At 34.0% G+C, this 23480-nt stretch overlaps 2 protein-coding genes across 2 annotated transcripts; one reads left to right on the forward strand and one right to left on the reverse strand.

Annotated features, from left to right (window-relative positions):
* The first annotated feature begins 1085 nt into the window (after positions 1-1085).
* On the forward strand, positions 1086-15004 carry LOC125058042. The gene is made up of 4 exons (XM_047662049.1): positions 1086-1298; positions 10990-13849; positions 13919-13992; positions 14519-15004. The coding sequence occupies exons 1-4, from the start codon at positions 1284-1286 to the stop codon at positions 14549-14551; spliced, it is 2982 nt and encodes a 993-aa protein (XP_047518005.1). The 5' UTR covers positions 1086-1283; the 3' UTR covers positions 14552-15004.
* A 286-nt stretch (positions 15005-15290) lies between these two features.
* LOC125057738 (monocarboxylate transporter 9-like) lies at positions 15291-21687 on the reverse strand. Its single transcript, XM_047661605.1, has 6 exons — positions 21240-21687; positions 20585-20855; positions 20178-20516; positions 19539-20096; positions 17169-17360; positions 15291-15619 (listed from the first exon to the last, which is right to left on the reverse strand). Exons 1-6 carry the CDS (start codon positions 21309-21311, stop codon positions 15486-15488), a joined length of 1566 nt encoding a protein of 521 aa, XP_047517561.1. The 5' UTR covers positions 21312-21687; the 3' UTR covers positions 15291-15485.
* Positions 21688-23480: the final 1793 nt, after the last annotated feature.

The following is a 23480-nucleotide window of genomic DNA, read 5'->3' on the forward strand; positions in this document are numbered from 1 at the left end:
TAAAGGCCGGCAACGCACTCATGAGCCCTCTGATATTAAGAGTATCCATGGGCGTCTGGATCACTTAACAACAGGTGAGCCTCCTGCCCGTTTGCGCCCTGTTCTATAAAAAAAGCCAGCGGTAACTAACAACAAAATATATTTAACAAATATTCGGTATTAAATTAAGTTTCCCAGAAATAATGTAACTTTATTAGTCAAATAGAAGTAAAGATTTACTTTCTGGATTGATTTCTCACGCAAGGATTTGGTGGTGTCTTGTTCAGAATGTTGTTTACATAGATAAGAAGATAAGAGAAAATGGTAAATAACGAACATAGACACGTAGAAACAATACTTTTACATTTATTTATTATATAATGACCATCTGTGTGGATTTACCCTCAGGCCTCAATTGTTCAAGCGTAAAGTTTTAATACGCTTATTCATCAGGATTAATATTGGCGAAGTGATTATTTATGAACACGTCGTTGCATGTATTTAACATAATTAAATAAAAAGAAGGGCAACCGGCCTTATCGCTTTCGAGCCATCTCTTCCAGGCAACCACTGCGGAAAAAATACATAAGACAGTTATTTACACAAAACTAATGGAACAAAACAAAGCAATTAAAACATGTGTAAACAGTGAAAAGGACAATCATAGAAAAAGGACACATAGAAAAGAAATAGTGCACATGAATCACGATAATTTCAGATCAGTTTGTAGACTTTTAAAGGAAGATAGAGAAGGAGTTTAAAGCGGATAGGGACGGGAAGTTAATTCCATAGCCTCACTGCAGAGACCTTAAAGAAAGAGTTATGAGATGGTATTGGGATATTTATAGAAGCGGTAAAACATTGGGTATAGTTTTCTATGAAAAATATTTCAATGAACAGACGCCAAAATGTGTCAGAATTATTTCAGGGGATTAAGCCGTAATAAATTAACTCGCTTGTAAATGATTAAAATAAAACCGATATATTGAATTATGTTGGTCAAGGGTTGGTTTCCAGTAACGAAATAGGTCAGCAGGTAAAAATCCCCGCCCGTTCGACTCGTGCGCATCGCTTCACCTTGCACTCATTCACTTTTTGCCCACCTTTCGACTTACGCGCAGCCTCCACCATTGTTCGTTTAACGCATTTCTCTTGCGTGGGAACCGTTGACTTTTTCGTGCTTTACTCGAACTTATGTCTCCTCAGAGCGTACACTGATAACACGTAATGTGATAAGTACTCAATAAGTTAACAAGTGAGTGGGTGCAAGTGATGAACAATATATAGTGAGAAAACATACGGAAATGGCTGTGTCTACGGTGAGTTGGGATTCTGGGAATTTTATTTTTTGAGGGCGTGTTATCATAATTTAAAGATGAAATGTATTACTTTTGTGTAAGCTAAAATATATTTTATAGCAGATTAATTGTTAAAACCATTGTAGTTACATTTACATATACCTTATCTTTTCTATCACCGACTCAATAGATTCTATAAGAATACAATAAGAAACTCTTTTATTAAATATTAAACATTAAAAAAAGATAACATAATTAATAAGTAGCTACTCAGTTACGAATCTTTAGAATAAACTCTTGTTAAAGTGAGATCAAATTAGCGATTTTTACATATATATATATTTACCAAGCTTACAATGTTTACTATTGTTTAGTCTATTTACTATGGCGTCGAATAAGACAATACGAGTTCATAATTTCGAGTATATTACGAAAGTTATGCCACACAAACAATGACATGAACAAAAATTTATGTCATATCAGAAAAGAGAAATGTGACAGTTGTGCAAAGTCATTTAATATTTACCGGTAAGAAACTAAGAATCTATAATTATATAATAGCTTCCTCGACTTCACCCGCGTGGATTTCGTATTAGGGAACATTTGTGATCTCTTCAACGATAATCTCTAGTCTATATATATATAATGAAAATGGTCTTCGTTTGAGGCTCAATCACGCCTAAACCACTGATCGTATCGACATGAAACTACCACCATTCGATGCGAAATTTTTCCTAGATGGATTATGGCTATTTATTTATTAAATTCCAACGTTCCTTCATTTTTTTTATTGCTGTTTTACTTTTATGAAAATTTATCCATACGGACTTCACCGCGGAAACATTCGGGGAGGCTTCCTAGAACCTCTAAACGTCAACATCTGTTAAAAACTCGATTTTCGAAATATTTCAATTTTCTTAGCGGGAAGTTAAAAAGAAGAATAATAAAAATATGAAAAAAAAATAAAATAATGAAACATAAAATTTATTTTAATTCGTCCAGCAAAGCGGGCGCGAAACGGCTAGTAATATATAAAAGAAAATTAAAAAAAAAAAAGTTTGGTCCCCGTGGCAGTGTACCTCTAATGTTGGCGGCATTTCCCCGCTGTATTGCGATACTTATTCGTTGAGCGAGGAAGGCTGTGTAAATACTGTATGTTTGTGTGTTTTTTTTTTTAAGACAATTCACACCAATTGTCCTAGTCCCATGCTAAGTTGGTGAAGCTTGTGTTATGGGTACTAGGCAACGGATATACACACATATTATAGATAGATAGACATATAAATACATATTTAAATACCCAAGACCTAAGCACAACACCAAATGCTCATCACATCGATGTTCGTCTCAGCCGGGGATCGAACCCGGGACCCATGGATTCGCAGTCCGCGGTACTAACCACTAGACCAATGTACCTTTAATGTTGGCGGCATTCCCCGCTGTATTGCGATACTTATTCGTTGAGCGAGGAAAGCTCTGGGAGGGCCATTGTTAATTCTGTATATTTGTGTTTTGGAAATAAATATAAATATTAAGATAAATATATGAGGTTCCAACACTACAGATTTGAAAAATTATTTCACTATATTCTACATTATCCCTGACGAACATAGGCTACATTGATCATAAATTTGTGTAAAGCTAATTTAATTTTTTGTTAACCAAAACATTCCTCAGGAGTCACACAATCTTCATTGTAACCATATAAATTCTCCCGGCGGACTTTTGTAATATGTAATATGTAAAGATAAATACATCTTTTGAACGATAAAGAATACAGCGAAAAATTATCCGTTTATTATTATAAGTGAATGCGTAATGACAATTCATAGACATCCTTAAAAGGTCGGCAACGCACTTGCGAGCCCTCTGGCAATGTCTATGGGCGGAGGTGTCAAACTCAAAACTCTAGATTTGTTTGTATGCTTGAGGGGTTTTATAACTACAATATTTTTTTATGAGGACATTGTTAGTCGATATTATAATTTTATAATCCGCAAACGAAATTATTATTACAATGAGATAGGTTTTAACATACATAAACCTGTAAGCTTCCATAAAAAAATAATATAATTCCGTTAATAAATATCGCTGTTATCTTCATTTCTACAGTCATAATTAATTTATCATAAACACTTGGCCTATTAAATAACATCCAACGTCACAAAATTTGAATTTGATATTACTTATTAATCTTTAATGTTTCAAGTAATATAGCCTGTTTAAATAATTTTGGTATCAGTATAAGTCCTTGTGGTACACCATACTTGAATAATAGCACAAAATCAACACATTAATTACATTTAGTAGAAATCGATGAGTATACAATGAGAGCTAATGTTTGTTTCGTGTTTGTACTATTAGTTTTCGTATACCTCACGAGTGGATTCATTTTAACTTGGATCACAAAGCCGGGCTTCGAAGATCATTGTTCTACACAATTGTTTTAACTTCGAGAAAGCGTATTTTCTCACCCAGCTCGTAAAAGATATAATATTTAATGTTTAAAATTTCGCGTGCTACCATGCGTGGTGACAACATTTATACAATTTAAGTGCTTAATAAGTGTGTTTCCTGGCTGATGGATGCATTTTAGTCAAATAAATACAAGGATTTTAAGGAGTTCAGTTGTTGCCGGTTTAACACTAATTATTATTCATCTATTTAAATTAGATCGCACAAATATAACTTCGGTGAGAGTTTTTAGAAAAGCCTACCTCCGGTGTTATAGGAAATAGTGACCCCAGTGGACCTATTTCAAATGCGACTAAAGTTTTTTGGTTTATAGACTTTGGTGAATTAATAGTATACAAAAGCGGCATGATTTAGTCTTACGTTTTTAATATGTTTGTCCATGAAAGTGAAATATGTTTTAATAAGAATAAAATTCTTAAGTTTCTGTCTCTATTTTCAGTTTGAAACCTAACGTATAATTGAGCTTCCTTCTTAGTTCATTTAAAATTTAAATAAAACCTTGAACGAATACAAACGCGCATTTATTACATTATTTTTGTTTCTCGATGGCTTTAATTTAAAAGTATCGCTGAAATCAGTGCTAAGGGGTTTATATATAAAAAAGTAGCGGAAGTATACCAGTTCAAAATCTCGAACTATGACATGTGCCGGATATAATCACCATAAAGTAGACATAGACCATAGACTGAGGCAAGAAGTTCTAAAATTAAATTCGAATTACAAAGCAAAAATATTTGAAAATGGAAAGTTTAGTTCAAATTATCATTATCATTACGTGATGGACAAAATAGATTTTATGGTTGTAAAATATTATGTCAGTTACGTAGACCTTTCACCTGTGAATAACGATTATTATTATTACACACGGTGTATGTAAATTTAATGTTGGGCATCATTGTGTGTAATAGCGATAATATATGGCATGTTCGTTCATAGATAACAAAGGAAGATTAAGGTAAATATATAGATGTAATTAAACAACCATACCTCATACATGATTTTTAATAAAAATATTTTTTTGTGCATACAAGATAATAATAGATAGCCTTATTAGGTACATAGGAGCAGTGTTGACCTAGTGGCTTCAGCGTGCGACTCTCATCCCTGATGTCGTAGGTTCGATCCCCGGCTGTGCACCAATGGACTTCCTTTCTATGTGCGCATTTAACCCTTGCTCGTACGGTAAAGGAAAACATCGTGAGGAAATCGACATTTCTTAGACACAAAAAGTCGACGACGGGTGTGTGTCAGACACAGTAGGCTGATCACCTTCTTGCCAATTAGATTTAAAAATTATCATGAAACAGATTCATAAATCTGAGGCCCAGACCTAAAGAGGTTGTTGACTATCTTTTTTATTAGGACTATCAAGCTTGATGTCGTGTTTGAACCCTGAGAGATTTTAATTGTAACGCACTAAATACTTATAAAAGGAAAACACGAGTAATAATTATTTTATAAAAAAATATAGATTAAAAAGGGAAATGGAAACAGAAATCTGAGGCCAAGTGTCAAAAAAAGATTTGTCTAGATTTATTTTTAATAACAGTTGTTATTATCTGTAATTTATGCGTCATAGATTCGATCACTCAATATGGTCATTTCAGTAGCCTAAAAGTTAGTCTAGCCTCAAGTTCATTTATATATGAGATAAAAACTCATAATAATTATTTATGTCTTCACGTACCACATTCCTTAAAAGCTGTAAAATTTAATAATACCATTAAGATTAGATCCCGACACGTCCCTTAATTTCACGGGAATGACTTTGAAAAACGAAAATTTTAAATGAGATTTATTGAGTGAGTCAGCGATCACACGATCGAGGGCCACTTTCAATTTCATTTCGTGTCCCATGAATATTTTGTAAGACTATTATATTATTTATTATATAAATAATATACTAAAATATTAATTTTATTTAACTTATTAGAAATAAGCAATTCAAACTATTAATAGTAAAAATAATAAACTTTATTATCACACAAAACATGTTACACGCATAATAGTTGCAGATATAAGTTATGCTTTTTATATAAATAAATTCAGAATTCTGTATATTAATTTAACGAATATTTCAATGTTGCCTTCCCTTATTTTATGTAACAAGACATTCTTTAACTGATTGACGTTTTTAGTTATAACGATTTTCCAGATCGATTTTCCAGTGATTGATTTAGACATTTTCCATTTCCATTTTGTATTGGTCTCCGTCGATTTTTGGAAATTTACGAAGTTTCAATGCCATTACTACTGTGGGTGAAGATCTAAAAACAATTCCTACCAACATTTATTCTTTTTACCATAATTTTCATCACCATATCATCGTGAGTTTTGTAAAGTTTGAGTCTGAAGTTTTAAATTTATCCATTTGTAATTATTATTACCATGTAGGTTAATAATATTAAAAACAATTTTTTTTGTAACTTATACACAGATATAATTAAAAATCATATGACGAAATTTCATCACCTTAATAAAGACTAAAAAGTATTTTTGTAAATGGTAAATTTTTTCGTTAGTACTGTACTTCTTTATCTAATCTTAGTAACATTTTCTATGAGATTAAAGGAAGAGTGTGTTTATTTATGATTGTATCTCAATGCCCTTTACCCTAGAGACTAGAAACCGGTCTTATCTTTTCATCTTATGAAAGCTCTGCTACATTGCTGTACATTAGAGAAGAAATAATTAAACTTTGGTTTAATGAATTTTTCGTAGAATATCTCCTGAGAAATACGTAATAATACTCTGTGTTTTTATTATGAAATTGCTAGTGTTGCTGGTAGGTAATACAAAAGTAGTCTATGTATAGCTTAATTCACGAGTTTTAGTTAGAACGCATAATAACTGGATTTTCCAATAGTTATACGGAAATTTGTCCGCCCCATGTCACAGAAATATTAAATTCTAAGTAATATAGAAAATTAATGGACTTTAAATACCTGTCAACATTATTATTACACCTTGATATACATTACACCTTAATAAATTTGAATACAGTAAAAATTACTGAACCGACTTTGATGAAACTTAAACAGTTCGCTTACTTGGAATATAATAAATAAAGATCGATATGAAATTTAGGTTGCGAGAAATTTGTAGACAAACACTTGCAATTTGTCATACGTTCTTGGAACCTTAAATAATTATAATACTCAAAAATTATCCACTTCAAACAATATATTATGTATATAAACAGATCCGAATGATAACATTATTTTAAATCGCTTAAAATGAGCCTATTTCAAACGTTTTTGCTATTAACCAATTTTCAGTAAAACGGTAATTTAACTACATATTTATCAATCAGGAAATAAGACACACACCACAAATACAAGATATGAATAAAAGTTTAAATTATAGAAGTGTTTAAATAAAAGTATGAGCAACACAAATAAAAAAAACTACGGGTTGCACTCCGGGAGTGCCGGCAGAAGTGAAAACTTGAATATTAACGTTATGCATTTTTGATATTTTGGAATGGTTAGGGAATAATTTTGAACGAATTGCTTTAATTATCAGTATAAAAGTACTATCATTTATGTGGTAGAATACAATATTTATTTATTGCGCTATCGTACACAAACATGACAATTTATATTACACTAAATACGTCGCGCCAGCTGTCTACTCTTCATCCGTCTTACGAATTTTCGATCAGGTCACGTGTCCTGACGCGAGTTTAACATTTTTTACCCATTCCAAAAAAATTGTACAACCCCGCTAAGGAAGTTTTCACTTCAAAAAAATACAATAATAGAACGAAAATATAAAGAGCAATTTAGAGTACATACACAAATAACAAAACAATAACAACAACTATTTTAAAACTATTGAAAATATTACATTAATATTGTTACATTGTTCGTGATAAGTACCGGTCATGACAATTCAATTACACACATGAAAGTATTGGCGAATGTCTACATCGCATTATAAATTCAGTAATTATTAAGATATATAAACTATCTTTTTTTAGAACGAATAAAAAACATCAATATTAATTCACGTAATGTTTTGACTAAATAATTTTGAGGCATGTTCGAATTATTACCTTAGAATCTAAGCTATATACCGTATTTTAGCGTGAAAATCTATAACTCTCAATTAGAGTGTACTTAAGGCAGATTGCCTTACTAAATCATAATTTGTTTTTTTTTATAGAACAGGGGCAAACGGGCAGGATGGCCTCCTGCCCTTTTGCCACCTGATGTTAAGTCTGATACTGTCTATACTGTCGCCCATGGACACTCTCAATGCCAGAAGGCTCGCGAGTGCGTTGTAGAATTAGTACGCTCTTTTCTTGAATGATCCTAAGTCGAATTGGTTCGGAAATACTTTAGTGGGCAGCTGGTTCCAAAGTTTTGTTTTTCGGCACTCGCTCTGCCTTGCGATTCTATATTCGATTCAATTTATTTAGTCCTAAATTACCTCGACGTCCGTCGTTCCACAACTGTAATTTAGGACTAAATAAATTGAATAACAAAATACTATTCAATTCTCATGCCAACTTACAAAATATTGTATTACATAAATTCACAATAGTAAACCAATACATATTACGTTATAAAAAACTATTCAACTGTACGGTAAGTAAATCATGGGATTGGAGGCCCAGTACCTAAAAGTTGCTTATTATGTTGACACAGTAACGTCATTGTACCAAGTCCAGGGGGCCTCATAGCCTAGCGGTCTTATTAAGTCGCAGCTAGGTGAGGGGTACCGGGTTCGATTCCCGATTCGAGGGCAAGTTTTAATTTAATTTAAATTTGTTCTCGGCCTTTGGGAGGGTTGTGCGGTACCGGGCGAGTGCCTAAACCATACATGGAGGACATGATCGAATTTCTAAGGCAAAAAGCACGAATGATAAAAATCTCATACTTGACGCTGGCTAATGCACAAACCGTACCAGAACCATTAAAAAAAAAAAACCTATTCCAGCCATATATGTTCTGTTCCAAATTCAAAATAATTAAAAAGCTGAAAAAAAAGTTTTTATGTAACAGTATTTATGGCCAGACTAGTAAGTTCGATAGTTTTGGATATGAATAAATTGATAGTATATTTGTCAATAAATGAAACTCGCGCAAATGCGTAGCAAATAATGATTATATCAGTTTGGATAACCACCACACGTAAACGACGCTACCAAAATTTATTGCTTTTAATAGGGCTATAAAAAGCTTGACCGGTGAACATTAAGATCAATTCGTAACCTAGAAGAAGCTTTATTCACAAGAACTTTTTACATCATAGAATATTTGTTTACGCCCATTGTTTTCTAAAAATCATTACCCCAGTTTTCACTTTCGAGAACATAGTCTTGTGACATAGGAACATCGCATTTTGTGTAATTAAGTAAAAGTTATAAAAGAAGCGTGCGAACTTACCGAGGCTAAGGTCATTGCCTTTTCTTTGACCTTTAATTAAATTAGATAAACTTTACCGTATTTAGAAGTTCAATGGTAGGTTTTAATATTTATTTATTGAAGATCACAATATACATAATGCTATATCTACAGTAAATGTCAATCAATCAATAAATTCGACTTAGGGTCCTTCAAGAAAAGAGCGTACCAATTCTTGAAAGGCCGGCAACGCACATGCGAGCCTTCTGGCAATTTGAGTGTCCATGGGCGGTATCACATAACATCAGGTGAGCCTCCTGCCCGTTTGCCTCCTATTATATAAAAAAAAATGTAAATGTAAAATAATACAATAAAAATTAACAAAAATACCAGCAAGCAAAACAGCGGAATTGGTATGAGATAGGCTCAAAAATTATTTCTTTAAAATTGATCAGCCCACTACCGAATATATCCAATATCTTTTATATGTCCTCCTTATCCGTGTTTCGTAGCTGTAGTCGGAGCCGATCTGTTTGTATATTTAAAAATAAATTGTATTAAGTTTTGACATAAATATATGTACGTGATACGAAGTTCACCGAGTTCATCTAGTATACAAAAATGTAAAATAAATTTTCTGCTAACTAGCATGAAAGAACATGAAATAAATAATTCTAAATTTTAATGCTAGTAATAAAATGATGTCATGATAGCGCCGTCGACTTTTAAACAAAATGGTATTTATACAGTTTACCTTAGCTTTGAGAAGATATTAGAATTCAGTCATGTCATTTAATTTATATATTTATATAATATGACAACGTTTAAATCTAAAAAGTGGAACATAGTATTTTTTTGTACCAATAAATATGTATGTGAAATCCCGTAGAAGATCTCGTAGTTATCTCCTACATAATCGGCAAGTAGCAAGTAGCGGCGGTAGTAGGTAGGATCATTCAACTAATGAATGTATCAAAATAATAATATGGTTTTAATTTAGATACATACTTTTATATTTAGCCACGTCTGTACTTTTTTGCTTCACTTTTCTGTTCCGTATAATTAACATGAAATTTAACTATGTAGTTATTTAGATACCTTTAAACAAAATAGACACTTGTAATTTTGTTCTATTTAAATAGATACAATTATTTTTTGACCGGTAATCAAACCCAAGACTTCGGATATGGACTAATTTAATAAGCTCTAAGCACGGTCAAAAAATTTGAATCAAAACACTGACGGTTTGTCAGGTACAGAAGGACTACTTGCCTATTAAAAAAATATCATGAAAATGATATAGAAATCTAGGGCCAGACTTAAAAAGCTGTAATGCCTCTGGTTTCCTGAAGTTAAAATGTCTTCAATTGCACATATATCGTAACGCCTTATGTAATGTTATTGCTAAAATTACAATGCAACATACAGTAGTAATGCATTCAAACATCCTTCAATAATACGTGATTGTAATTATTCAATAGTGAACTGAGAGACATTTCACTTTTACCCATATTTATTCAAGTGATGTGCCCAAACGAATGTCAAGTGTTGCAAGATGTTCCCAATACGATTACACAGTTTTCTAGAAAAGTTGAAGAATACTAAATAATTCTGTAAATTGATAATATTTCACCTTTTAAAGCTGTATCCAATAAGGCTTTGTAATTGATAGAAATAATTTTAAAATTGTAACGTTTCTTCCGTTGGCACGTATCGACGGTATTGTATGGGAAAGAGAAAAGTATAAAGAATAACTTGTGGGAAGTAGTTACAATGGCGCAATGCAACGTGTTTCTCTAATTTTCTAACTAATTACAAAATGCACGGTTATCGCAATTTCTACTTCATAAATTAAATAATAGTGATTGAATATTTGTCTTTTTCAGGTGGTTGGGGTTGTACTCATCACAGTGATTGTAGGATGTGAACCGATGTTAGACTCTTACAGCTATAGGAATGAAGCATCTCAGTTTGGTGAGCTGTTGAGGCCACCGCCTCCACCGCCGCAATCGATTCACCCTGTGCCATTTCATGGGGCACCTGTAAGGTCTGCACACCAAAATGGGGATATTAACTACCAGTATCAAGTACCTCCGCCACCACCACCGTTACCGCCTATAGCAGCACCAAGTGACTTTAAACCACCAGCCCCATTTTACAGACAATATAATTTCAATTTTATTCCACAACCTCAGCCATTTACAACTACTCCGTCCCCTACTATGTTCCAGAAAGTGTCACAATGGTTGTTTCCCTCTCAACAAATTTCGGATGATATGAATAATTCACCCAGCAGTTACAGTATACCACAAAAAAAAGATTGTAATCCTTGCAATTTTTCTCCGTGGATACCAGTTATACGATATGATCTAACTAAGAATCATGACAACCCAAAACCTGTTTATGGAGTTCCGAATCCCAGCGGTTCAAATATAAATAATGTGCAAAATGTCCCCCAAAGGTTCAACCAAAACTCTGATCCAAATCATTTTTCGACAGATGGATCTCATGTCACATATGGTCTACCCAAACAAACATTTAGAGAAAGTAATATCTTTTATAGTCCAAGTTCAACGTATGGTCCACCTAGCCACACTGTCACAATATCACACACCCTACCAACTGTTAACCCCTTTGTAAGTTCATCTTATGACATTTCAAGTAATTCTTATAGTTCCCCACAATCAAATCATAATACACCAAATGTGTATAGTTCATTGACATCAAGTTCTTCAATATATATAACGCAATCTTCAACTTTAGGGCCAAGTATTTCAAACTATAATGAACATAGCCAACGATTACCAAACAAGAATTATGGAGAGTTTTCTTCAACAGTAAATCCTTCTCATGACTTCCAATTACCAAAAGTGGAGCAGCCTACTCAATTTAAAAATTCATACGGTGAACCAATAGTAAACTCATATGCCTTAGATATACCTTATTCAGTGTCATCTACTGGTGCTGAATCTCATAAAGTGAACACGGAAGTTCTTCCAGACAGTAAGCCATTATCAAATACTCCAAATGTCTCTATAGCTTTATCTAATCCAGCTCCATTTAGTCTGAACAAAGGTAGAAACATACATACCTTACAACCTGTTGCTTTACCAAATTTAAGTGTGTCACCATTACCACCAATATTTAACGCTCGACCTTTTCGGCCATTTGCGCCGAAGTATTTAAGTCACAGTACGAAAGAAAATGATCAATTAGATCAACATATCAATAATCTTAATATAGCTAAGAGTATACCTATATCTGAATTCGTTCATTCTGTTGAATATCCAGCAACAGTCATTCAATCTCCTGTTATTGATATAGATACAAATAAAATCAATAATCAAACAAAAGCCTACCGAAATATTCCTAACAACTTTATAATAGATGATTTTCGTGACATTTCTCCACAAGCTTCGGAAGATCATATTTCTGCGGCTAATTCTCATCCCGATGCAAGTTTTGAAAGTACAGGAGCTGATTATGGGAGTGATCTATATGACTCAGGTATAGCAACTGAGCTAAAGCAAATGAGCGTCCCCTCTAATCATAATCCGGTCTTTGCTGATTTAAGAGGATTGGATGATGAAGATATTGACAAATATCGTACGGAAAGCAACCTACAACATATTGATTCACCATTACTATATCTTAAGCCGAATGCTCCTCACAAGAGCTTCTCAACGTTTATAACTCCTTCTACGCCTAGGAATATTAATGAATATGAAATATATGATGAAGTTGTAACAACAGAAGCTCCACAAGACACTACACTTACTAGTGCGTGGGATGAAAGCAGAATGTATTATGCTCAAGATTCACCAGAAAAACAAAGTAATATAAATAGAGCCAAAGTTGTTCAAATTATTGTTCCTTATACCAGCGCAGATCAAGATAAAGAAAATAAATACAACGATAGAGAATGGCCTTATAATTTAGAGAAGGATTTCCAGGCAAGAAAAGTTCAAACACAAACAGAGTCTAGTTTCAGTACTAGACCAACTGGAAGTTATGAATCTTCATCAACAACAGAACTACCTACTTCTGCTGTAACTGAGTATTATAATTCAGATAATATAAATACACAACCTAACGATCAGTATGAAGTTAAAGAAGCTCCATTTGATATAATAAGATTACAACATACAATAGATGCCTGGACCCAACAAGAGTATACGAAAGATTATAAGGTACCCAACAAGACAAGGCCTAGCGAAAAATATGCTAAGCAAATACCGGACGATTTCCTTACCACATTAAGCCCCTTAACAACGCCAACAGACAATTTTAACTATAATTATGACTTATATGATCACGAAGGATCAAGTAGTATACAATATACAGTTAGACATAATAAAACAAACAATATATCTCCTAAACCATTTATGCAATATAACACAATTGAACGCAGTAAAACAAATCACGATAGCGCTAAGAATGATGAACTGCGTGAAATACAAAAACTACATATTTATACGGCAGCTTCTAAATTTAGGAAATTAACAACTCTTCCGCCTTGGGGCCACATACAAACATCTATATCACCTTTAACAAAAGAAAAGGTTTATGTAGTGACTTCAAAGCCATGGAGAGAAAAGTCAAATTTTTCGAATGAGCATGAATCAAAAGTAAAGTCTAGATCATCAAATGACTCTGATGACATGCCGTTTAAGTCACCAAGGTTTTCGAATCGGCCTCCAATGGGGGAACAATCAGACGTTTTCACTAAAGGGTGGCACCAAATTAGTAAGTTTTTACATTAGAATTTGCATTGTATTTTCCAAAACGATATTTTTATTTTACTTTTATTTACAGTCAACAACTTAGAGAGTCGCATGTTTACTGGAAGTTCGTCTCTTGAAGATACTTCGAAAGAGGAAGCGCAAGAGGTAATATTATTATATCTTACGACTGATTAGATTAAATAGAATTAAAAAAGTCCCATGACCTTCCAATGGTAGATACGTTTTTTAAAATAAACAATTTCTGCGTCGGAGTTTAAAGCAAGTAAGCAATTAACTATCTAATGTGCCTACGAAACAATACTTATTTCATCGGTTATATTCACGTAAAAAAAATCTGTGATGCTACAACACTCTTTAGGTCTTGGCATTTTAAATCTAATGGGCAAATAGGTGATCAGCCTCCAGTCAAGATATGTCGGTTTCCTCAAAATGTTTTCCTTCACCGTTCGAACAAATGTTAAATGCGCACATAGAAAGAAAGTCTATTGGTGCATAGCCGGGGATCAAACCTACGACCTCAGAGATGAGAGTCGCTTGTCGACGCCACTACTGCTCTTATATATATATAGTTTCACGTAACTGGCAAAAAAAAAAACGTTTTCGCGACCATTTTGAAATCCTTGTGTTTATCACTCAATATAAATTGTTCTAATCCAATGTGTATTTTCAGACCGAAGAATCGAAGAGTGAGTCCCAGAGTTGAAGATTTTTCATGTAGACGCATTCAAAGGCGCCAGAACAACTCATATTAAGGTCAAATGACTATAATTTGTGATAGTGTGAAGTGACATTAAACATTGAATACAAAGACAAATTTATTATAAGCACGCGTTGTATTCAGCTTATAAAATGAACGATTTATTTTGTAAGTGACAGTAATTACTACAATTTTAGTACCTAATTATTTTTCCTATAATTAAGATTGTGTGTCTTCACGAGATCATAGATACGAAGCCAGAACTGTATTTGTGGCTTTTATTAGACTAGAATTTGTAATAGTTACATTGTATATAAAATAGTTGTGTTAATAGCGTGATTCTATTTAGGACGCAACATATTTACTAAGGGAAGCAATATGTTGCTTTTTAAATCTTTCTTAAAAATCTATTTTAAATAATAAGTAATATTATATTGTAATTTATGCTGTAATAAAGATACCGGCAAAAATCCTGAACAAATGTCCTTGCCGCGCAGAAGTGGTTTTTGGGTATCTTGGCTCGGCGGCGGGAGAGTGACGTGTCGATACCGTGATTGGTAAATCAGTTGACGTTTGTGTCCCGCGCTGTGCAAACTTTCCGCCACTCCCTTGTTTAATGGTCAAGAAATTTGCCGGTATTTATACTAAACTGGTTATGGCAACGAAACGCGAATTTTTGGTACAAATTTTGCCTGAAATATCCCTACGTATATGTAATAAGTTTAATTGTAATTCAAAAAACGTATATATCTTATATTTTAATTCACAAGCCATATCTTTGTTTGGAAAATCTATTAAAAACACTTGTATCTTAATATATTTTGTACATAATATTGTAAATATTTGTTCTAGATTAGTTTAATAATAAAAACCATAATAAATATTGAAAATTATAAGCTACGAATGATATGTACAACACTTATTTACATCCTTACATACACTACTTTCCTGTGTTCTTTTTTGTAATTCTAAAGTATAAAAATTCTGAACTCCATAAGATAATAGTTATAAATGTTACAAAGTTGAGTACTGTTATTGGTACCGTGTACGATCCTGTGGCATCACGAATACGACCTGAAAAAGAAAAAATAATTACAGAAAAGAAGAACATAGTCACTGGGTTGATTGAACTTATGGTAATCTAAGAGTTACAATGTCTATGAAAGCAAGATTAGGTTACGGGAATTAAAAACAAAAGACGAAATGATCGTCTTTTTTTTTTATTATGGTCCAACGGAAAGATCAAATGACGGTTAGACTAGAGGTGTTTAGCAATGTTACATATACGTTTTAAACTCTGCATAATTTGTTAAAATTCACCTCAAAAGAGAGACAACGGAAATTCATGAGAATTCCTACATGTGAGCATCTATTGCTAAAGCAACATCTTAAGGATGAAAAATTATAATATAGAGATAAATATCAGAGAAGTATAACATTATTTAATTCATTAGTCTCTAAGCATTTGATAAATAATGTTTTTTTCAATTTGTTTTATTCTTATTTGGTTTATTTTATGTTTTGTAAGGCTTATAAGCTAAACAAAAATGATACACAAAAGGTTAAAGATACAAGGAAGAAGTGGCTATTTGATACCGTCTTCGTTCCTTGCATCTTTGTAGTTTGTCACATAGACGAAAGTTCTTAGATCTAAAATTGATACGATACAAGTTTATCTAAATGTTGAAGTTATACAGCGCACGTGATATAAATTTGACGTCCAATATAACGTGGAGTCTCAGTACAGAATAATATACTTAATAATGGTTTGTTTGTAAGCCGTCAAAGATTTTTTTTACTTGGGGAAATTCATTGCGCGCTTTGTGCGGGAGGGTAATGTGGGCCTCGCTATTGTGCAATCCCACTTAAACCCCAAGGCGCCACCAACAATCGTCCTAGGCGGGATGCGGTAACAGCAGAGCCTTATCGGCTTCCCGACACGCGATACGACGGTTGCGTCTGCCTCTCCACGCCCATTGTTAGTTTGTGAAGATACTTGACACATCTAGTGTGTTAGCCTAGTTAGCCTAGACCTCAAACCTGAGGTCATGCGTTCAAATCCCGACTGTGCGTTAAGACTTGCTCGTACGGTGAAGACAAACATAGTGAGAAAACTATCAAAATCGACGACATCGCTCAGGTACTGGCTGATCGCCTACTTGTCTATAAAATTTAAAAAAAAAACGTGTGTGTACGTATGTACACGCGTTAGAAGTTATACTTCTTTGGCGTAACAAGATAAATATCTTTTCAAAAATCCTTCGCCTTATTCTACGTTTGTAGAAAAAACGACACTAACAATAGTAGAACAAATTTACTCTCATCATTTTGCCCTTACGCGCCAAAAGAAATATAACTTCAAAAAACTAAAATGTTGACTATAGCTAACTTCAGGGTGTCGGTTTTTTTTGACGGTGTGCGCACGCATCGTAAAAATTTACTCTCATGATTTTTTGATTTTTCTAACGCGCCAAAAGAAGTATAACTTCAAAAATCAATAATCTATAAATGTCTGTTCAAAGAAACAAAACAAATGTTGATCTACTAAATTACTTTTGTTACTGTCTGTGTAAAAGTGTTTACGAGTATAGGTTTGTTAAAAAAATATGGCGTCAAGTCTTACCTAACGATGATCCAATAGTTATGATTACGATACCATTGAAGAACATTTGTATTCCCGAAGCAAACGGCAATCTCTCCAGGGGGACATAACTCGGAATAATGATATTCATATACACAGTTCTAACACCCTTGGTGATTCCTATTGCAAGCCCCACAAGGACCATTCCGAGGAACGATGTTGTGAATAGCATTACTGAAAAATTTAAGAATTAATTATCAATTGTTGTTTCAGTAGGGTTGTCTACCGATTCAAATTTAATGACGTGGAATAAGTGATACCTGATTTATTGCTTAAGTCCCTATATTTACAGTAATTATCGCTAATAAACTGATGAGGGATCTCGCTCAACTACAGGGACGTACTACTTTACTATGGGCCAGGGCCTCCACAAAAGAGGGGTTCCCACAATAGTCTTCCGAAAAAAATAAATAGATTCCGACTAGTAAACGATAGTAAACAACTTTTCTTTTGATATTTTTGTTAAATAAAAGAATCTACTTGGTTTCTCAAAAAAACAATTGACTGAAAGAATTGTTCATTTTATTTGAAACATAATTTGGCGCCAGGGGGCCTCCACTCGTTTGTCCGAGGCCCCGTACCCCTAAATCTGGCCCTGGGCAACTACTATAGGTTTAGTAAATAATTGTGTTTCAAAAATTCTCTAAATACAAAGACAAAACGTGAGCAAGCACTATCTATCTACAAAATATTATGTGGATGAAAAAGAAAGTAGTTCTTTTTAGCCAGCGTCAAGTATAGGATTTTTTATTATTCGGCTTGTCTTTAGAAATTCGACCGTGTCCTTCATGTACGGTTTAGGCACTCGCCCGGTACCGCACAACCCTCCAAAAGGCCTCGAACCGGGAATCGAACCCGGTACCCCTCACCTAGCTGCTGCCACTTAATAAGACCACTAGGCTATGAGGCCTCTTAGTAGTACTTTATTGTATGTAATGACTTTATTTACAATTGTCTTTCTATAAAAACAAACGTGTAATGAACTTAGCAAGACTGTTTTGATTACAAAAATAATTATATTTATAATAAAGATAGGGTAAATAAAGGTCGAACTTTACAGTCATACAGCGGGCGATGATATCGGATAGTTTTGCTAGTTTCCGAGATTAGCGCGTTTAACAAAATAAAATCTTCTGCTTTATTAGTACCTATAGATTTCAGAAAGTATAAAAAAACCTAAATAGTAGCTTAGATTAAATTGTATTTTTTTATGAAATTTAATTTAAAAAAAAGTGATAAATGTTAGATTTAATCTTGCGACATCCAAGCGGAGCATTAATTAAAAAAAATCTTATTGATCTCCTCGCAACAAAAAGCAAAAATCACGTTTCTCGAAGTTGTTTCATTTAAAAAAATATAATAGAAAGTAATTTATGTATATTTTAATTTTAATGACTATTTTAAGATACTATATAATCAAAAATAAAAAAAAAGTTTTAAAATAACTCCGCGATAAAATGCTGCAGTGTTTCGTTATTTTGTTAATTGTGGACTAAATTTTTTTAATAGAATGGTAAATTTCTGCTGATTTCATTTATTATTATCTCCATCAATAAATGTTATCTATTTGAAACATATAAATTTGTAACGATAGTGTTATCTGTATACCTTCATTAGCAGAGTAGACTCGAAAATTATGTTGCTATTTGATTAAATCCCATCTCATTATGATATATAAAAATCCTAATTATTTAGCATTTATTGTTATTGCTAGCCTACAATTTTAATTTATCAAAATGTTTTTTTTATTGACCTAGCAATCAGGTTTATGTGTACATGGCATTTAGGAGGATGGAGTACCTGTACCTGTGAGTCACCTGTGACCATGCAAGCTGTAAATATACATGTCATAGCAGTAACTTTATAAAAATATCATAACTTTGGGCTCATGACTGCCACTTAGTTCGCGGATACTTAGCATACAGATACTTTTTCATCATTGGACGTCAAGGTAGAATACAAAATACGTTCCGTATCACCTCACCACCGTTGTACCACATCTGAGCGTTTCTTAAAAGTTTTTGTCGCGCACCACCAGCTGTCGAACCAGCTGCCCACTGAAGTATTACCGAACCAATTCGACTTATTGTCCTTCAATGAGGGAGCCACCCACATGCAAGGCTTCTGGCAATGTGTCCATGGGCGGCGGAATCACTTAACATTCGGTGAGCCTCCTGCCCGTTTGCCTCCTATTTCATTAACAAATACGGCGAGACTACTTTATATTGTGTGTAAAAGTCATCACACTGGTCATCATTAGAGACAAAAAGTATGTAATAACATACGTATTGTTATTATGAACTTCCAAATAATACAGATATTATATAAAAGTAAACACATAAGAGTACTTACTTGTTCTCGTAAAGATGATGGCCAGCAAACTGACCATGTACATAACTCGTGGTGGTTTATTGCACCACTCTCCTATAAATGGCGAGAGAAAACGAAACAGTGTATCTGAAAAGCCAATCACCGCCATGATCTTCGCAATTTCAGATGTTTCGAATTGGAGCATATCCTTCAGAATAATTGGAAGGAGAAGGGAAAAGTTTGTTTCCACACATGAAGCGAGGGACATTCCAACCAACATATTGACGAATATCGGATCGCTTAGTAACGTCAAGTCAAAGAAATCAATGAATCTCTGTAGATACGTCTTATCCTCAGTCTTTGTCTCGCATACAACTTCCTTCTCTTTATGTACTTTATCCAACTCTCGGAATATATTAATAGAACTACCCAAATTAATTTCTTGAGATTCCCACCACTTGTACCTTGATTCAGATAGGGACGATTCATCAGTGGTTTTACGAATGTCTGGCTGTGAGGCTGCATTTCTATTTTTCAGACTATCTGTTGGAACATCTCCGTTTTCTCTTATCTGTTCTGAATTTGAAACTGATGAAATGCCTGTAAACAGAACAATTTAAAATAGACCAAAATTCATTTACTTAAGTTTAATAAGTAAGACTTTAATAAGTAAGAGCTTACCTATATCTTTAGATGGCGTGACACTACCATTTATTAATTCAACATCTACGTCTTTATTCAATGGTTCCTCTTCTTCTGTTTTTGGAGTTATCTTTAAATACCATTTAGCTGGTCTAAGGAGACACGCTGCTAAAAGTGAGTGTAGGCAAATTGCGCCCAAAATAAGAACAGCATATCTCCAGCCATACGCGTACATAAGAACACTCATCAGTAAAGGCATATAAATAGCTCCAAGGCCTGTAATTGACATTCCAACCCCAATAGCTCTTCCTCTTTTCTCTTTGAAGAATGAGTTTATTGCTAACGAAAACGCTGCCATAACAGCCGCTACTCCCATAGCTGCAAAAACAAAAGGTCATAAAAACGTGTCATAATATTGATTGTCGACGGAAGAAAACGATACGTACAATTAATAATACTGTAAGATAGTAGAAATAGCCAGAAATTAGAAGAAATGGCTGTCAGCATAAGCCCAAGAGATATAAGTATGGCACCAACCACAGCGACTTTTCTGTATCCAAATCTTCGGAGAACTGGCCCTCCGAAGAATGACAATAGCATTCCAAAGCCATGGTTTAGAATAATAATAAGCGTCCCTTGTGTTGCCGACAGACCTGTGTCTGAAAATGCTTCTTGAAACACAAGGCCGAACCCCGCAATTAAGGGGAGTACCACAACCTGAAATATTAATAAATTACTGCCACTTTTACCCCTATAACAGGCACTTAAATTAAATTAGCAATTACGGTACAAATGATGTTACACTTAGTGTCGTAAAAACACCATGTATAGTTTCAAGGGTTTCGAGACATAAGTCGCGCATAGCAGCAAAAATTTATATTTATTATCGAATAAATCAGAATTAAGCACCTTATCAACTATTCTTTAATCGTATATACCGTGATAAATAATTAAAACAATTTTAAATTTGACGTTGAGGTTGAGGATTCTCGTCGAACCCGCAACTATAACACGTCTCAATCGGCAGCTGAGACATTAAAGTAGTATATATATATATACCTTGTAACATTATATCATATTGTGGTTCAATTCAATACTCACATTATTCAGAGCATATGCAAATGTAACCACCCAGCCGTATCCTCCATCAGGTGGAACCTTGGCCCGAGACATAATGTTTCTCAGATATATCACTTATACACCGCACTTTTTCCACTCAGTTTTCATAATTACTTTAGATGCGCACTTCCGATTCATATGTCCCAGAGTTAATCCACTTAACAGTTTATTGACTCCAATGTCCTAAATAGCACGCCCGCTCGAATCGAAGAACGGTAGCAAGTAACTAGTACAAAAGTAGACATTCCAACACTTGTTATCGCAATGACTTAAATGTCGTATTATCAACTGTGAAGTTTTATTGGACGAGAGATATATCTATATAATCTTTATTGAATTAATTTTATTTAACAACGTGAAAATGAGGCTGGTTAATGTATGATAAACAGTGTGTTGGAAGATGAATTGTAGTTTTCATTTTAAGTGTTCTTTTTATCGACTTACGTTGTTTAACAGTTTATTGTTGTTTTTTGAATTAACAGCGGTTAAATTTAAAGTTGACGTCATATGACCAACTTGAATGGGAAAATAAATAAAAATGAATCGCAAAACTCGAAGACAACTGGACCAAGTCGAGTATTTTTTTGAATTATTCCTTGAACTCTGAGAAATGATGGAGAGAAAAAATTGAATAATTGCAAGTTTATGCTAAAGAACAGTTTTCTTTTTCGTAGGTTAAAAGAAAATCAGTGGCGCTACAACCATTTTTAGGTCTGGCCCTCAGATTTCTGTATCGGTTTCATGACCATTTGTTAATCTAATCGGCTCGTCGTCGACTTTCTGGGTCTAAGGCAAGCCGGTTTCCTCACGATGTTTTCCTTCACCGTTCGAGCGAATGTTAAATACGCACATAGAAAGAAGTGCACAACCGGGGATCGAACCTACGACCTCAGAGATGAGAGTCGCACGCTAAAGCCACTTGGCCAACACTGCTCTGTACTAAGTACTTTTCGTAGGTTAAGTAACAAAATATTCCCGGGGGCAGCTAGTAATTAAATATAATGTGTGCATTGTGTTCCGATTCAAAGAGAATATGGGGACACATAAATATTTAAATTTTGTTGCTCATATTTTTAAATTTGCATCTAATAAATAATTACGTTCTATATTCTAAAAGAAGTAAATATGCTACACAAAATAATACTAGAATGAATGCGGAATGTCACATAGGAACTTGTTTTTGGTTTGGTTATAATTATTTCTTAGATATTTTAGTAAAATAATAAGAATAAGATATAAAAGATTCCTGGCTGAGTTCGCATAACACAGGAACGAAATATAAATAGCGCGAGTCTATTCTCACACCAGTTTGACCAATCACAATTAGTCTTTCGTTTTATATATATATATGTGTGTCTTTTATGGAACATAAACGGGCAGGAGGGTCAAGGGATGTTAAGTAATACCGCCCATGGTCACACTCAATGCCAGAAGGCTCGCGTTGCCGTCCTTGCTAGAATTGGTACGCTCTTTTCTTGACCCTAAGTCGAATTGGTTCTGAAATACTTCAGTGGGCAGTTGGTTCCACATAGTGGTGATTTATCAGCACCTGGGCTGAACGATCGCGTTCCCTTCATGTACTTTGATTTGACTTTGAGAGTTCCGTCAAACACTTTGCCCACGCAATTTTATTTATGGCAGATAATATCCTAAGAGCCCAGGGCTCTTTGCTTAGGCCAGACCTTCGTCATTTTATAAAAGCTGAAAGTTCTTATGTGCGTGTCCCCTATACAGGTAAGAACGACCAGAGACTATAGAGTTTGGGTAGTGGTTACTTTGGCAGATAACAGGTAGTAAAGGTGTATAAAATAGTACCTTAAATCCCTTAAAGTATAAAGCTCAATTTTTTTATATTTTATAAGGGATAACTTTATAAATATCGTCATACATTGCCGGACACTTCTGACAGTTGCTTCCCCCTGCCAGACACCCCTAAACATAAATTAATTATAATTATACTTTCGTTAGAGTATACAAGCTAAATTTTATATATGTTACTACTAGGTCCCCAACCTATGAAAATATGATAACTCAATAGCCGGACAGTTTCAATGGTTTTTACACCCTGCCAGACACATTGAAAGTCGGCTGTAGGTCCGAGCGCGAGCGCTTAGTCTTTACTACCTGTTATCTGCCAAAGTAACCACTACCCAAACTCTATAGTCTCTGGTCGTTCTTACCTGTATAGGGGACACGCACAGAAGAACTTTCAGCTTTTATAAA

This window comes from Pieris napi, chromosome 17 (genome assembly GCF_905475465.1).
Source record: "Pieris napi chromosome 17, ilPieNapi1.2, whole genome shotgun sequence".
Lineage (NCBI taxonomy): Eukaryota > Metazoa > Arthropoda > Insecta > Lepidoptera > Pieridae > Pieris > Pieris napi.

Coding starts and splice junctions, on each gene's coding strand:
- LOC125058042 (XM_047662049.1), top strand. Junction 13,850..13,918: donor TAAAGGGTGGCACCAAATTA/GTAAGTTTTTAC, acceptor TTTTATTTACAG/TCAACAACTTAGAGAGTCGC. Junction 13,993..14,518: donor CGAAAGAGGAAGCGCAAGAG/GTAATATTATTA, acceptor GTGTATTTTCAG/ACCGAAGAATCGAAGAGTGA.
- LOC125057738 (XM_047661605.1), bottom strand. CDS start 21,311: ATGTCTCGGGCCAAGGTTCCACCTGATGGAGGATACGGCTGGGTGGTT. Junction 20,856..21,239: donor TTGCATATGCTCTGAATAAT/GTGAGTATTGAA, acceptor TTAATATTTCAG/GTTGTGGTACTCCCCTTAAT. Junction 17,361..19,538: donor CATCATCTTTACGAGAACAA/GTAAGTACTCTT, acceptor TAAATTTTTCAG/TAATGCTATTCACAACATCG.